Source organism: Neofelis nebulosa, chromosome 12 (genome assembly GCF_028018385.1).
Source record: "Neofelis nebulosa isolate mNeoNeb1 chromosome 12, mNeoNeb1.pri, whole genome shotgun sequence".
NCBI classification, from domain to species: Eukaryota; Metazoa; Chordata; class Mammalia; order Carnivora; family Felidae; genus Neofelis; species Neofelis nebulosa.
The window spans coordinates 8,839,340-8,856,234 of record NC_080793.1 but is presented as its reverse complement, the minus strand read 5'-3'; the positions used below and the strand labels follow the sequence as shown (position 1 = coordinate 8,856,234).

Below are 16,895 nucleotides of genomic sequence, written 5' to 3'. Positions count from 1 at the left end.
ACGCACACGTGGCCCTGTGACCTGTGAGCAAGAGGCCGTGGTGGCCAGGGACTGCCTGCCCGGAGGTGGGCCACCAGGAGGGCGGGGCAGGGGAGAGAAACCCGGCCTTGGCATCTGCCCGGTGGCAACGGCTTAGGCACCTCAGTGGGAGCCAAGATGCTCGCCCCGAGCAAGAGCCCATTGTCCCTTCTGTGGGCCGGGGAGGGGACACCTCTGAGGATGGCAGCGACTCCAGGGCAGATAGCAGGGAACTGGGTCCAACCCATTTGGCAGAGCAGGTGTTTGGTTAAAAGGACAAACAGGATTTCGTGTATGGCAAATGCAGTGTGACGTGGCAAAAGGTTTTGCAACTTTTAAGTATTTTTGTCCAATTTTTAGACCTAGGGGATGGGGATCTTTTATTTTCTTCTACTTTTTTATTTTGAGTTTACTTTCAACCTCATATCCCCGCTCTATGCTGTGATCATAAAAAATTGGCAACAGCTAAATACTCCACAGCAGAGGATTCAGTGACGCCCAGCACATCCGTGTGATGGCGTCCAGGAGGCTCCAGTGAAAGCCATCACAGAAAGGCATCTACTCCCATGGGAGAGCTCAGTGACTAAAATTGGTTTTCTCTTTTGTGGCCTTGCGTTTCTTAAAATTGTTTGTACTGACACTGAATACACTTACACCTGACTTGTAACATATGTGTAAGGTGTAAACCACAGCTATACAACAAGCACCCAAGTACCTGCCTACCCAGCCAACCTAAAGGCAGGACCTCCTGGGGCCTCGGAACACTTCCCTCGCCCAGGGGCCTTCTCCTACTTCAGTCTCCTTTCTGTCTGCCTGCACCCCATAACCACTTGCCGATTTATTTACTGTGTCTTTAAAATGCTGGCACGTGTATTTGATTCCTCAACGTATTGTCTGGGTTACATTTTTTAAAACATTTTTATAAATAGAACCGTAACTAGGTATTTTCTTCTGTGACTTGCTCTTCTCCTACAGTGTATTCCTGAGATTCCTCTGTGTCAATGTGTGTTGCTGTCATTCATTTATTTGTACTGATATTTTTTTTTATTAATTCTGCTGGCAGTGATCCCAGGGATGATTTCCTGCTTTTTGCTATTTTGAACAGTGCTGCTGTGACCGTTCTTATAACTCTCTTCTGGTGCAGGGAGATGCATTTTTTTCCAATTCATCACTTTGACCAAATTGATACCAAGATGGATTTGTTTTTGATGAAATTGCTTCTCCTCAAATTTCCTGGAACCCCGTGGCAGTTGCTAGGTTGGGGGGCCTGGGGCTGGGGGCGGATTTGAAGGGACAGGGAAACACCCTGACCTTGAGCTGGTGGTCTCCCCAGCAAAGGGAGCTGGGATGGTGTTCTGGGGACACAGCCATGGGAAGGTCTTGGGGTCCCGGCATCCCGACTACTCCTCCTGGTGCTTCCACTTGTCAATTCCTGCCGTGCCCTCACGACCCACACCGGCCCGCTGCTGTCCCTTCCAGAGGCATACGCCCATTCCTGCAGGATTTGTCTCCTCTCGGCTCCAAGCAAAGTTTTATTTTGATGCCAGGATAGTGATTGAGAGCAGGGGCTCTGGTGCCTTAGCCTGTCGTTTACTCGCTGTGGGCTTTCCCTCTCTAAGCCTCAGGGCCCTCATTTGTGTAATGGGGACACTTCCAGAACCTGCCTCAAGGGGTGCTGTGAAGACTGGAGGGGCGTGTTGATGTTAAGCGCCTGGTACACAGTGGCCACTTAACAAACAGTGGCCATTATTCCTGCCAGGCCCTCTTCCCCACCTGACCTGCTCATTCACAGACTAACTGGGAAGGACCTGATCCCTTCCCTTAGGGGCACCCCCTGTCCCCTTCCAAAAGGTTGGAACTTTGACAAGAGGTGAGCTTTCTCTTCTAGGTACCTGCAAACCTTATGTCATTTGAATAAGTCTCTGCAGGACTTGGCGTGACTTCAGAGGCTTCTGGAAGCCCAGCCTGGGACTGGTGGCTAAGTGCATGTCCTGGGCACAGGCTTTTGGCCAGGGTGCTGGGTGACTCACAGCCGGACTCACGGGGACTCGGCCTGCGGCCTCACGGTCCAGCGGGCTCTGCCAGTGCAGCGTCCACCTACACCAATCCCCAGCGACTCTCATGACACTCATTCTTCAGCGCCACCCCGCAGGGCCGTGGCTGGGCCCCAGACTGTGCACCCCACCCTCCCTCTCTGGGCCCTCGTCCGTCCACCAACTGCTGCTTCGATCAGAGAGCATCCGGCCCACGTTGGGTCCCCCGTGCTTCCTCCCGGACAAGAGTGGACAGAGTTCACCTGCATGAGGGGCCAGAGAGAAGGAACAGACTATGGAGTTGGCTTTTTATACCCCAAGTGCACGGGGTCGCTCGCCCACAGGGCTGCCTCAGATTTTGTACAACCCCCCAAGCGTCCTCTGCGTGTGTGTGCCGTGTACGTGTGCGAGTGAGTGTGAACTCTTCAAGAAACATGCATTTTGGCACAAGACGTGTGACATCACACCCTTCATTCGCTTTGAGGCCCTGCTTTCACCTTACGTGATAGCCTTGTCCACCGAGGAAGGTCAGAGTGAGAGCCCAGATTCCTATGTTAAGGGTCCCTTGCATTCTTTTACTGTAAACAAACAATGCCTTAAATTGTGTCTTGTTTTCTGTTCCTATGGGTGCTATTCATCTGGAAGGCCTGCTGTCTGGGCCCCCGGGTCCCCTCCCGGCCTTGTTGCTGTTGGCTCTTCTGAGACAGGACCCGGCTTTAGGACTGTGGACTGGGCTGGCCTGCTCGCTTCCTCCCACCCCTCTCCTGCAGGGTCTGAAAGCCCTTGTCTTCTCACCCCTGGACCATGCCAGAGGGGGAAATTGTGACACTTTCTCCCAGCTTCCTCAGAAGCACTCGGAGGCCGCCATGCTCACAGAGAACGGCTGCGCAGAAGCCCCTGTGCACCAGCCTCTCCCCGCAGGCCAAGGCTTTGCTCCCATCATACTGCCAGGGCGGGGCCCGCTGGGATTCCTGGTTGCACTGGGGAGCTGAGTGACACTGAGGCCTTAAGCTCCCCCCCAATCTTGCCCCCCCAAACGCAGTCACCAGCAAGTTCTCCACATCCAAGTCCAAGGGCACAATTGTCGATGATTATGGTGACCAGAGAGCAAAGCCCTGGGGAGTGAATGGTCCCAGCTCTGCATTCAGTTAAGAGCTCTTCACATGAACAATGTCCTTTTATGTCACTGTTTGTCTTTTTAGTGACTTTTATTTTGCACAAATACATTTTTATTCAAAATAATGAATAAAAGTTAGCTTTATTTACAGTAGCTTTATCACCAGAGCTTCTCTCTCCCCTTCCCTAATCTGGGTGTCCAAATTCTGAGAAGGAAACCCTGAAATGGTTTTCTGAATTCCCTGGGTCCTCGTTGCTATCATGGTTTCAGAGCTCACACTGACCAGACATCAAACCACCCTTAAGAGTTTCTGGGCGAGATGCTTCAAAACACCATCTTACCCAGTAAACAGTGTTGGTAAATTTAAAAACTACCAAAGGACCCACCACTGTCTTTTGACCAAATGGTGACAACTTTTCTGAAAATTCTAATGAATCGGTGAGGAAAGTAGTTGCCATCAGTGTCTTATTTTTGGTTGAGCCTTAGTGTGCTCAGTAACTAGCCCTTCTTTGGAGCAGAGTCTTGAATACTTCTGTGCCGGGAGAGACTCCAGATGGTAACGTTGGTGCCGTCCAACCTTAGCTGTGAGCGCTCCGCCCACCGGCACGCAGACGGGGTCCGGATGCGCACACCTAATTCATACCAATGACTACTCAGATTAGCATCTAGAGGCTGAAAGAAAACACCAAACACTCCAACACCTCTCACTAGGACCATTCAGGTCAACGCTTTAGCCTACATTGAACCTGCTTCTACCGGTTAATATTTTTTAAGTCTTAAGTTTGGATGGAAGCGTTAAGACTGGAAAATCAGCCACGGACTTTCCTTGGGTTTCTCCACTGTTCAACTGTCCTGGCTCTTCTCACATGAAATGCTACAGATGTCAATCCAAAACACTCAGAATTTCAGGCTCCACTGAATCAGATCATTTTCTGCGCTTTATAAAATGTCTTCCTCTCTCACAAATGTTTCCTTCTGAGCTGAATTTGAAGTAGCACAATTGTAATTGTTTTCCAAATGTCTTCTCACCCATTGAGACGGATCCCACATCCCCTCCTAGAAACATTCTTAGCTTGGATTCTTGAAGAATCTGCTTCGACCTTGTTGGCAAAGGCCTTCAGAACTGGTAAGAACCTTGAACATACCAGAAAAGTCCTGGAGACGGGCTGAAAGGTGCCCGGGCTCTCCCAGCAGGGACACAGGGGCCAAACACGTAAGTGCAGATTGTCTTCTCAGCATTGGTTTGTCTCTCAAGCAGCAGGTGAGGAGGTCCTCAGGCTGGGACAGAAGAGACCAGGCACAAACCTCAAAAGGAAGAAATCCACGGGTGGATTCTCACCCTGGAGGGAAACGTTTCTAGTTTTTGCTTCTTGACTGTCCATAATGCACAAATGTTTGTGAAACCATTGAAGGTGATATGTCTTACATGCATGTGCTGAGTTTTTTGGGTTTTTTTTTTTTTTAGCAAATAGATCATGGCACCCCAGAATGAAAATTGCAGAATGCTTTCTACAAATTGTGGAATAGGTAGTTGGTAGCATTACAATGCCCCAAGAACAGCTCATCTACCTCTCCCTGGGAATACTTTTCGCCCCTCTCGGTTGGAATGTGTCTTATAACTCAAGGTCGGCCAAGTGCATTCTAACAACTGAAATGCTTCACGGAGGATTGATTCAGTGGAGAGCAGTAGACATAATATTCTGTGTGCCCAGTGAGAGAGTGTGGCCTCCCTTTCTTTCCCTGAAGAAGCCCATACATCACCCATTTGTGGAACCGAAAGCGGAAGATACTTGAAGGCATTCTGTTTAGGAAAGAACCCACTCTCTTGCCAACTGAATTTATAAAGCATTATTTTCCTTACCAAGATGGCCAGTATTTCTTTCATTATCTTCCTCTCCCACCTCCCAAGCCCAAGATGTGTATCTTTCAGGATGCCATTTTACGGGTGGAAAACAATCCATGAAAATGGGAAGCCTTTCGCAAGGGAGGTCTGATTTCATTCCACAGGTGGGGTCTACAGCTCTACACCCACATTGCTGATGCTTATAACAAGGTGAACATTGCTAAAAACATAATCTAACTTATTTTGTGTGACTTCATAAATGACTTCAATCAGCCCTACATCGTACTGACATGTTGGGTGATTTCATATATTAAAAAGAAAAAAAAAAACTACAAGAATCTCTTTGAAATAACATTCTCTGCACAAAACCACTCATTCATTCATTCATTCATTCACTCACATCTCTAGTGAGTGCTTCCTGTGTGCCAGGATCTACCAGGGATATACTGTAAATGGCTGAGAACAAGCAGACCCAATCCTTGCCCTCGCGGAGCTGACCACTCAACGAACAAATAATCCTTGACATGGCATCTCCTCTGGCAAGACCCTGCCTGTCTCCTAACACTGGGTTAAAAACCCTGCGCAGATTCCTCCAGAAAGGTTTCAAAATGCTCAACGGACTGGACAGCCTCTTGCTCTGCGAGTTCATTTGCAACGAGAACTAGATGGAGTCGTCGTCCTAGAGGCTGGTCGGTGCAGAACACCCAGGCACAGGGCTATGGTTGGGCATGCCGAGGACTCTTGAGGTGGAATGAGAGAGAAGGGTCGGAATATTCACGGTATTTACTTCAGAGGCTTTTGGGTTTATAAATTTCATGGTTAGATGCAAGTACAGCATGAGCGAGAGCTGCATTTTTCGGGCGTTGAGAACTTGTACCACGGACCACGCTGGAGTCCCGTGTCGCACAAGTGTGTGTATACTGTGTGCAGCCCCCAAACCCCTTTTTGCAGCAGCAACGTGATGGGTCATCTGTCTGTTCTCTAATCATTAATCTCTCTTTTTCATTTCTGAACGACTGTGACCATTCAGTAATGAAATATTAGCAATTAATTTATTAGTATGGTATGATCTTTAATAAATTTCGTGCCAAAATGCATGGTTTTTCAATTAGCATTCAAAATGTTGCGTAGAGAGTAGTTTTCAATTTCTTATGTATCCTGCAAAGTAAGTTGAAAATCAGTTTCTACATTTTAATTCGTTTCTTGTTAAATCTGTTGCACTCTCCTGGGCTGTCTTTTTTCTTTTCTTTCCCCCCAGCGGAACCCCTGCATGCAGTTGTGTAAGGACATTCTCTAATTCTTGTGAATTGTCTCACCCGCAATAACCACTGAACATCAGCCCCCTGTGGGATTCTTTAGATTTTTGGTGAAGTATTTTGTTACCTCAGTCTTGTATCAAGTTGCTGTATTTTTCAGCTTGTTACACTGATAATAATTGTTTCACTAATTAAATACTTTAATGTACAAACATCTTTGTTTACTTTGAAATTAAATGTGTTTTCCAATGAACACTGCTCAATTTATTAATCACGCGCATTCACTTAGCAAACCATTGCTGTTGCCAGATACAGACACGAAGGAGGTCTGGGGCACTCAGAGCCCTGCTCGGAGGTTACTAGAACGTGAATGACATGGGAGCAGTGCCCTCAGGAAAGGGCAGAGTCAGTGCTTTGGGCACACAGAGAGAGGAAGGTGGAGGATCTGGGGAGGGGACAGGGGCATTTGGGGATTCATTTCAGAGATTGCTGAACACATGGAGGACGGGGGAGGCAGGAAGACAGAAAGGAAAAGGAGAAGGAGAAGGAGCAGGATGAAGTTGGGAAAAGCAGCCAACCCAGTCTCACTGAGCGAAGGATTTTGGGGAGGTAATGGGATCCAGGTCTGAAAAGATACATAAGGGGGAGTTTAGGATATTAGGCAAAAACCAGAAGCCCCCTGTAGCTTGCTTAAGAAAAGGGGGGCTGTCTTGCAAGCCTGTCTCATGGAAACACGTGGGAGGACCAAAGTGGGGTCTCGGGGGGGAGGGGGGGGTTGGAAGGAAAAGTGGAAAGCCGCCTACATCTTTCTCCCCTTCATTCTCCACGCAGATTGGCTTCTCTGCTGGAATGTGCAGCAGCAAAGGAGTCCAGACATTACAGTGAGAGCAGCAGGAAAGTCATGAGGGAGTGTGTGCCAGTGACACGATCCAAACTGATTATGGGAGCCCCAGCCCTGCCTGCCTCAGTTTCCCAGTTAGTGGCTTCCAAAGCGGCAGTGGCTGATTCTCCAAGCACAGGCTCCCACACACACTCCTCAGTCTCTGCTCCACCACCCCAGCATAGCCACACCTCCCTCGCCACGACAAGCCCTGACTGCTGAGGGGCCCCGAGCTTACCTCCTCGTGATTTAGACGGCACAGTGACCTCCAACTTTACCAGGTAGGGTCGCTGCTCTCAGCCCCAGTGCAGTGCGCAAGGGCTCTGAGACAGATGCATCTGACTTGGAGAGGAGGTGAGGACGGTGGTGTATGGGGGTTGTCACACAGCTGCAAAGTGTTCATCACATCCAGTCAAAACTTGAACCCACAACTCGTCCCCTGCAAAATTCCAACCCCTCATCCTCATTGCCGTCAAGCGCCACAAACGGCCACCAGGAGACAGCAGTACCACCACTTAAAGGATGGAGATCCGCGAGTTAACGCAGACTACGGTAGAAAGGTTATTCAGCCTTGAGGACAGGTATCTTACCCCTGCGCCTGGCGGGCGTTGGCCGGAGCTCCAGCGCAGGTGAGGCGGAGTGGGCGGGGCCGCCGGCGTGGGCGGGGCCGTGTCGCAGGCTGAGCCCCGCCCAGGACAGGGTTGAAGGCAGAAGGAGTGAACGGGCCCTCAGACTCGAGACTTTAGAGAGAAAAGGGGGGGCCGTGCCGGTGAGCGGGGGTGTAGGGAAGGGCGGCCCCCAGAGGGACGCGGCTACTAGAAACGGCCTGGAGATACTGAGGTGTGGAGGGACGACGCTCGAGGGAGCCGACCCTCGGGGTGAGGGCAAAGGCCACGCGAGAACTTAGCGCAGGAGTAGGTGGGCGGGGCCTGGGGCTGGGCTGAGGGGAACGGAGCGGGAGGGGCGGGGCCTTGGGCCCGACCGAGCTGAGGACGGGGTGAGCGTTTTGGGCGTGTTGGCCCGACGGAGGTGAGGAGAGCCCGCACCCGGGGCGCTGTGGGGCCGCCGTGGAAAGGGCGTGGCTGGAGCTTGAGGCCGGGGCGGGACGTTGACCCGGCTGAGGAGCGCGGGGAGAGCAGGGCTGAAGTTCGGGGCGGGGGCGGGGCGGGACCTAAGCCTGGTTTGGGAGCTCGGGTGGGTGGGGCTGAAGTTCGGGGCGGGGCCGGGGCGGGATCTGGACCCGGCTGCCGGTCACGGAGTGGGCTGGACTGAAGTTCGGGGTGGGGCGGGGGCGGGGCCTGGGCCCGGCGGAGGCGCGCGGGGCGGGGCATGGGCTGCGGCGTGCGAGCCGAGCGTCCCGCCGAGCCCCGCCGAGGCCCGAGCCCACCCGAGTGCGCCCGAGCCCGCGGCCCCCGCCCGGGGCGATGGAGCCGGAGCCCGGCGGGGCGGCCGCTGCGCTTCTGCGGCAGAAGAGGGCGGCGCTGCGGCGCAGGGGGTGCAGCTTTGAGAGCCCCAGGTACAGCGGCTGGGGAGGGGTGCGGCCGGGAGGGCGGAAGCGGGGACCGGGCCACGTGGTGGGTGGGGGGCACCCTGGGGGGGGACCGAGGGCTGCGAGACCCTGGTGTGGGGAGGGGTCGCTGGGGAGGGGGGGTGGTCTGAAGGGATCCGGCCAGGAGCCAGGGCCAAGCGGCCGGGGGTCGGGGGGTTCTGGGCCGCCCGAGCGGCAGGTGCGGGAGGGGGGTCGCCCCAGAGAAGAACCAGCGAGCGTCTGAAATCCAGACCCGACGAGACGCCCCCCAAGCGTCGGTGCTGAGGCAGGCCCCGAGCAGAGCCGGGCTCCGGGCGGAATTCGGGCTGTGGAGAATGTGCCGTGCCGCCTCTTATAAAATGCTCAAGGACAAGGTTGGGAGATAGTCCCCTGAAGTCCCGGGGAGGTCTCCCTCCTGCGGGAGCCTCTCTGCGCTGCCCCAGGACCCAGGCCAGCCCCAGCCTCCCCAGCCTGGCTCTGTAGGTAACGCACACCTGCTGCCTCACAGCCCCGCCCATCCTCGTGCGGTGTGGCCCCCAACACGCCCGGCCCCCTGGTGCCCCTCTGACCCGCCGCCGACGCCTTTCCTCTACAGGGGGAGCCGTCCCGACCCCTCCCTTGTTTGGCCTGGGGAACTCTCCTGTAACTGTCCTGTTCCGTTCCTTCTCCTGCCTGGACCCTTGCTCCACTGACACGCCTTCCACCCGCTCTGCTCTGCCAGACTCATTCCCTCGGCGGGCATTTTCTTAACTCGGAGCGCCTTCTCCCGCTCCAGCCTCGCTGAAGCCGGCCCTGCCCTTTTCCGGCGCCCCCCCCCCCCCCGCCTCTTCTAGATGACTCCAGTAGCCTCCCAACTAGACTTTATCCTTCCACCTCTCAGATCCACATCCTCACTGGCTGCTGGAGGGGTCTAACCAAGACCCCCTCTCCAGAACTGTCTCCCACAGCAGTGATGGGGCTGGGGTGGGGGGACATGAAGAAAGATACGTGGTGGGACTCCGGTCCCCACGGAGGCGGAAAAGAAGAATCAGCAGCTAGGCTGACAAGCCAGGATCCTTCATGTGAGGTGGGAGGCCCTGGCACAGCCTGCCCCCTCCCCCTCCCCCCAGGCGAGTGTGAGCGTCATGAGGATAGGGACCATGGCAGTCGTGTTCACTGCTCTGTCCCCAGAGCCTGCCTCAGGCCTGGCCCATCACAGACACTTACTATCTATTGAATGAATAAATGCCTGACCAGCGGGTCATTCGTTCCCTATGCAGTGCGTTTCTCTCATCAGTGCCTTTACTCATGCTCTTTGGTCTACTTAGAAGAGTCTTTTTTTACTCTTTGGGTAACGCCTGTCCCCTCCTGCTCTGGGAAGTCTTCCCTGAATCCCAGGCTGAGCTCTGTGCTGTATCAGTAATCTGTGTAATCTCTCTGCTATCCCGCAAACGCTGTGTGTAATTACCTGGATAACAAGTCTCCCCCACTAGTCTGGGAGAACCAGGCAAATCGCTTTCTGTCCTTCTGGTGCTTACACTTGCTGTTGGAACACGAAGGGAAAAAAATGTGCCAAAAGATGAGGCTGAAGAGATGAGCCGAAAGCTGGATCCAGGCCTGAGGTAGAACATTTAGGTCAGCGCTGTCCAACAGAACTTTCTGCAACGATGGGAACATTCTGTGATCTGTGTGGTCGGATACTGCAGCCACTGGCTACCTGTGACTACTGAGCACTTGAAATATGGCTAGTGCAACTAAGGAACTGAGTTTTAAGTTTTACTTGACTTTCATTGATTTGAATTAAGTAGCCACATGTGACTAACGTCTATGCCATTGGACAGTGCCCGTTTAGAATATTTTTCTCTCCCTCTGACTTCTCACTTTTACCACCCAGCCCCTCGTCTTCATGACCTCACACCTGAAAGTCTACATGATTTCTTCAGAGGTTTTCTTCTCTATTTAACACTCTATGACAATATCGGGTCAACCTTAGAAATAGTGATTACCAGTTTTCTGATTGTAAAAATAACTTATGTTTGTTGCAGTACAATTCATTTAGCCCATTTTTTTTTTATTATCACGCGTGCAGTGTTTTACCAGTTTTTCACTCTTACTAAGGACACAGTGAATCCATGTGCATTAGTCTGTGCATAAAAAGGTAATCATTTCCTTAAGGTAAGTTTATAGAAGTGATGGAAATGACTGGATCCAAGGAAAGGGATGTTTTCAAGGCTTCTGAAGCATAATGTCAAATTGCCCACCAGAAAGTCGTGCCATTTAACAGTTCTCCCAAAACCATGTATGTGTGCCTGTTTTTCCCACCCACAATGCGAGGCATTATCATCTATAAAGTGGCCCCTGCTTTTAATTTGAATTTATTTGTGTGGTAGCGAGGTGAAACTTTTTTTCTCATATTTATGTATAATTTGTATTTCTTTTTAAAATGAAATACATTTGCATGCACTTTGTCTATTTTCCTTTGGAATGTTTATCTTTTCCTTATTGAAGCACGTTATTAAGGAAATTTTTTGGTCAAATATGTAGCACATTTTTTGCGGTTCATTATTTGCCTTTTAACTTCATGATGTTTTTTGATAAAGTTTTTGTTATTTTAAAAAATTTAGTCAAATATATTTATTCCTCCTGTGTATGCTTAATTAGAAAATAATTTGCTAACTTGAAACAGATGCTCATCTACAATTTCTCTTATTTTTGTTGCTTAAAAAAATATTGCTCGGCGGGGCGCCTGGGTGGCTCGGTCGGTTGAGCTTCTGACTCTTGATTTCAGCTCAGGTCATGATCCCAGAGTCATGGGATTGAGCCCCAACTCCGGCTCCGCACTGAGCATGGAGCCCGCTTGAGATATTCTCCCTTTCTCTCTCTCTCTCTCTCTCTCTCTCTCTCTCTCTCTCTCTCTCTCTCTCTCTCCTCTCAAAATTCCTCTTTGATTCATTAATCCAATTATGTCACTTTTAAGGGAAACTGTTAACAGCTGGCTTGTATTGGGTTGACAGAATGGACAATTAGGGCCGTGGGAAGAAACATCACCTGTGATATATCTTAACCACATGAGTGTGTGGGTCCCTATAGCAGGCCTATTGTTCCAGAAAGTTCAGGGTGGTGATGGGGTGTGGAGGTGCTTAGAAGGCTCTGCAGGTGATTCTGACAGACCACCAGGGATGAGAGCCTCAGCCTCACTTGTGAGCATGCTGCCAGATTCCCCTCCCTGACTCCAGAGGCCTCAATTACTACTCATTTCCTGTTGTGCAAAAAGTTTAAATGCCACCGTCTCGTGTATAGGGCCTTTCAGAATCTGGTTTAACCATATTTACTCAATCATCTTGTTGACATCGGGAAAAAAAGCATTACTTTCAAAATGGCAACTGTCTTTGCTAAATATCCTGTGTCAGCTCTGTTCACTGGCAGGCAGACACAGTCCGTGATGAATGTAAAGGAGGAAGGTATGGCCCAGGCGTTAGGCATCCAGCCAGGCGGCGATGAGAAAGACCAGCTGGGAAATGTGGAGGCCAGAGGGCAAGACATTTAGGCTGTTAAACCCCTTGCCCTGGATGTGTTTGTTCTCATTTTCTAGGAAGGCGTATCAGATTGTGTTCAAGAACGAGGGCTTTAGAGTGAGACACGCCTGGGTTCAAGTTTCTGTCTTTTCGGTTGTCATGTGTGTGGCCTTGGCCAAGTTGCTTAACCCTCTGACCTTTGGTTAACCCATTTGTAAAATGACGGTAACACCTATCTTACAGTTCTGATGTCGGCTTTAAGTGAACTGATTTATGCAAAGCACTAAAAACAGCATCTGGCACAGAGCATTACTAAATGGCAACTGTTATGGACAAAAATGATTAACATTTATGTGCAAGTTCTCAACCTTTCCCTTCCTCTTGCCTCATTAAAATTCTAGCTTTACTTAATTTCTCCTCTTCCCCTACCCTCAGAGCAAGGTCCTGCCTTGCTTTTTTGCATCTTTGAGCTGCAGATTTAGGAAGAGAGGGATTGAGGAGGACACTAGGCACACAGGGCAGTGGTGAAAACTGGCTGATAAAAAAACTTTCAGGGGGTGTTTAGAGGGGAGAGGTACAGAAACTCACCCACCTTGTATGAGGGAGACTAACAGGTCTCCCTCTTGTTTTCGTGGCTCAAAGATGTATTTTTTTTTAATGTTTTTTTTTAATGTTTATTTATTTTTGAGACAGAGAGAGACAGAGCATGAATGGGGGAGGGGCAGAGAGAGAGGGAGACACAGAATCGGAAGCAGGGTCCAGGCTCTGAGCCATCAGCCCAGAGCCCGACGCGGGGCTGGAACTCACGAACCGTGAGATCGTGACCTGAGCCGAAGTCGGACGCTCAACCGACTGAGCCACCCAGGCGCCCCTCAAAGATGTATTTTAAGAAATATATCTATTATCTTTTGTGACTTTGTGGTGATCAAGAAATACATTTGATGAACCAAAGTTATTTTAAGTCACTCTATTGATTTACTATCATTTTGGCTGCAACACTTCATGGAGCTGAACCACACGTGAGCCACAGTATTAGGGTTACTAACGTGTAGGATTGAATTTGAAAGGCAGATTCTAAAGGTCAAAGACTTTCAACAACGCGTCACTTAAGTTAGCCTCTCAGCGGTTCTTCAAGTGTGGTCTCTGGACCTACGGCATCAACTTGTTAGAGATGCAGATTCTCAAGCCCAACCTCAAATGTGCTGAATCAGAATCTCTGGGGATGGGGCTCAGGAAACTGTATTTGGGAACCAGGCTCTCTTGTCCAACTACGGTGGTTCTCAAACCGAACATATATGAGAATCACTAGGAGGACTTCTCAGAGCAGTTCTTGGGACCCACCCCCACAGATTCTGATTCACTAAGTCTGGGTGGGTCTATCAATTGTATTATTTCTTTTTTGTTGTTGTTGTTAATGTTTATTTATTTAATTTTGAGGGAGGGGGTAAGCCGGGGAGCGGGGGGGGGGGGGGGCGCAGAGAGAGAGGGAGACACAGAATCCGAAGCAGGCTCCAGGCTCCGAGCTGTCAGCACAGAGCCCGACGTGGGGCCCAAACTCACAAACCCTGAGATCATGACTGAGGCGAACAGAGGCCCAACCGACTGAGCCACCCAGGCACCTCCTATGAATTGTATTTCTAACAAGCTTACAGTACTATGGGTCCAGGGGTAGATTTTGGAAACCACCCTGCTAGGTCCCTGCCGGAATTTTTTTTTTTTTTTTTTTTTTTTTTACAACAGACTTCACAGCTGATCACCTTCTGCTTATTACGTCTAAGGTCAAGGAGCCCACTACTGAGAGCTTTTTTGTTATTGGGCAACTCGATTACCTTTCCTTAATAATGAAGTCAAAGCTTGCCTCATTATGTTTACCACGAATCATTCACGATTCTGTTTTCATAGCTGCTTGCAGCAGCAATGCCTGTGGCTCTGATGCCAGGTAAAAAGTGATGGCTTGGATGGTGGGGTGCAGACTCAGTGGTCAACTGGTTCTTACTCCTCTCTGGCTACCCCGGTGTGATCATCAAGCAGTTCTTCTGTAGCCACAAGCAGGATTAGTAACGCATTGCATCTTTTCTGATGGGCACCTTACCGGTGGTTAATTTTTCTTCTTGGTTCGTGCAATTGCAACATCCTGGAGTAAACCAAGCAAGCCCTGGGGTAGGACAGACCCAGGTGCTCAAATATTGTTATCCATAGGCTTTCTTCATTTTCTGGGTTGACTTTGTTTTCCAGGTCTTTCCGCATTTAGGCAAAGAAAGTTAGCCATTTTGGGCTTAACTTTCTTTTTTTTAATTAATTTTTTAAATGTTTATTTATATTAGAGAGAGAGTGAGACAGAGGGCGAGTGGGAAAGGAGCAGAGAGAGAGAGGAGACACGGAATCCAAAGCAGGCTCCAGGCTCTGAGCTGTCAGCACAGAGCCCAACGCAGGGCTCAAGCCCACTGCAAGATCATGACCTGACCCAAAGTCTGACAGTTAACCAACTGAGCCACCTAGGCGCTGTGGGCTTACTTTCTACCAGTATACAATCCCAGCAGAAAGGTAGTGCCTCTCTTTCAATCGTTTTAGGGCATGTTTTCCAAGCTTGGCATTCATTGTATCTCTCGGGTTGTATGCTCATCCCTGAACCAATGTTTTTGGCCAGAAGTGGGTAAAGCGTGCTAATTGGCTGAGTCTAGATCAAGTGCCCAACCCAGAACAGAGGGATTAGATTGCTTCCATCCATAGAGACCAAGAGGCAGTGATTGCCCAAAGGAAAATCCATAGTGCTATTGCCAGAAGGGAACTGGATACTGGTTTGACCCCTCAAAAAAAGGTATCACCGCATTTGGGAAGCTTTTCAAATTACAGATACCCTGATGCCACCCGAGAGTCACAGCATTGGGATTTCTGCATCTTTTAGTTCTCGTCGTAAAAGACTACCTTAGTTGAGTGTTGAAAGTATGCTTACTAAGTTTAGCCGCAGTGGGTGCGGAGCCCTACATAGAGATTTTGAATCACAAATAGAAAACATATTTTCTCCTTTCTCAAATATTGCTTCCTACATAGTGGCTTCCTTGTTAGTAATGCATATAACCCACACCTTGTGAGAATACAAGACAAAAGCTTTTTGTTCCTGAACATGGCTTTCAAGGCCAAGATAGGGTCACAAAAGAACAATTATCTCTTATGCATTGTATTGCCTTCTTCTTCCTTGTGTTTCTCCCGACTTCGAGATTCTTTGATTTTTTTTTTTTCTTTTTTTTCCAGGAGACTCTCTTCCCCCAGGTAGTTTCATAAACAATTATTTTAATGTGGGCTGTTTTCATAATCTTCATTCCTCTATATTATGTAGTTATTCTTTTTGTTTGTGTTGGGCTGTTAAGTATTTAATCACAAATAAATCTGCCGCTGTCAGTTTTCTTTTGGAAAAACAGCAGTCTTCCTGGGAGGGATTATTAAGAGCTGTCTTGTATTGGGCTGACATAATGGGCTCTTAGGGCCAACAGAAGAAAATTAATTTTCATATTATGTCTGTTCTCCTAAGAGAAGGGAAAAAAACAAGTTTTATTATTCACCAAGAGTTTAAGTTAATGCAAACCAGCTTCCTTTCTCAGAGGAAGACAATAGTCAAATTCATTTTGCTTTAGAAGGTTAATATGAGAAATTATGTTTGGTTGTCTGGTTTCCAGAGTTAAAGATCTGAGCAGAGATGGAGCCTGACAGACAGTGCTATAAGAAAATTATTAGACATTTGGCCTGTACAGTGAGACTCACTGCTGGTTTTCCTGAGGGAAAAAAATTTCTAAAGCAGCATTTGCAAGTGCAGGGGTGTGGGAAAATATGAGCCACACATCTGCTTGTCTCTGGAGCTAGGATCTTGGAGGACAGGAGGCAGATGCGGGTTAGCAACGAGGTGTCGCTGCCGAAGGAGGTTTGTGTTAAAGGCTGTTCCTGTTCCTGCAGGATTGCTTGTGAAAGTAAAAAAGAAAAAAAAAAAGCCATTGGGAGCATAGCAATATAACGCTAATAATTTGATGCCAGAAAGATTAAAAAGATTGACGTCAATCTCTGTTTTCTGAGTTGGAAAGTTACCGAGGATATTCGTAGACGTTAAGTGAAAAGAAGCGAGTGGCTTCTTCTGGTCATAGCATAGCAAGTGTGTAGAATTACAAATGGGATTTAAAGTTTTCTAGGAGCCATATCTTTTTTTTTTTTTTTTTTTTTTAAGTAGGCTCCGTGTCCAACACGGGGCTCAAACTCACAACCCTGAGATTGAGTCACGTACCCTACCGACTGAGTAAGCCAGGCTGACTCACCCCCTGTGGTCGCCATATCTTAAAAAGTAAAAAGGAACAGGTGAAATTAATTTTCACAGTTTTTATTTTTGCTAACTTACTATATCCAAAACGTGACCCTTTTAACATGTAATCAATATTAAAAATAACGAAGATCATTTACTTTTTCTTTTGGTACTTTCTTCGAATTCCGGTGTGTATCTTACACTCACGGCATCTCAGTGGAGACCAGCCACATTTCAAGTGCTCAGCAGCCACATGTGCTCTGCCGCTCCCTCGCTGGATAGCACAGATAGGGATTTTGGGTAGGAAGTTTGTGAAAGCGTCCATTAAGGTTTTTGTTTGTTCCCTCACTGCAACTGTGAATCACCGTGAAATAGGAGAAGGAAACAAATGGGGGGGGGGGGGGGAAGGATACCAGAAGACTTTAGGAAAAAGGAATCACT

General features: G+C 49.1%; 2 protein-coding genes and 1 long non-coding RNA gene across 16 annotated transcripts in view; 2 read left to right on the top strand and 1 right to left on the bottom strand.

The window, feature by feature from the left end:
- The window catches only part of RALGPS1 (Ral GEF with PH domain and SH3 binding motif 1), a 315,600-nt gene extending 309,080 nt beyond the window's left edge, over positions 1-6,520 (top strand). For all 12 annotated transcript variants that reach the window (XM_058694076.1, XM_058694081.1, XM_058694077.1 and 9 more), the window contains one exon: positions 1,907-6,520. In XM_058694076.1, the coding sequence (XP_058550059.1) occupies positions 1,907-1,936 (30 nt within the window). In that variant the 3' untranslated portion in view covers positions 1,937-6,520. The remainder of the gene's footprint in view (positions 1-1,906) is intronic.
- LOC131491323 (uncharacterized) lies at positions 6,507-8,322 on the bottom strand. The gene is made up of 3 exons (XR_009251397.1): positions 7,738-8,322; positions 7,386-7,535; positions 6,507-6,892 (listed from the first exon to the last, which is right to left on the bottom strand). It is a non-coding gene; the product is annotated as an uncharacterized LOC131491323 (long non-coding RNA).
- Positions 7,940-16,895, top strand: part of GARNL3 (GTPase activating Rap/RanGAP domain like 3) — a 153,319-nt gene continuing 144,363 nt past the window's right edge. Inside the window, exon 1 of one of the 3 annotated variants that reach the window (XM_058694069.1) lies at positions 7,940-8,025. Coding sequence is in view for 1 of the 3 variants with exons in the window: in XM_058694067.1 (XP_058550050.1) it covers positions 8,572-8,663 (92 nt within the window). In the remaining 2 variants the exon portion in view is untranslated. Of the gene's footprint in view, positions 8,026-8,099; positions 8,177-8,473; positions 8,664-16,895 lie in introns of those variants that run through there. The other 2 variants (XM_058694068.1, XM_058694067.1) reach the window with 2 other exon arrangements.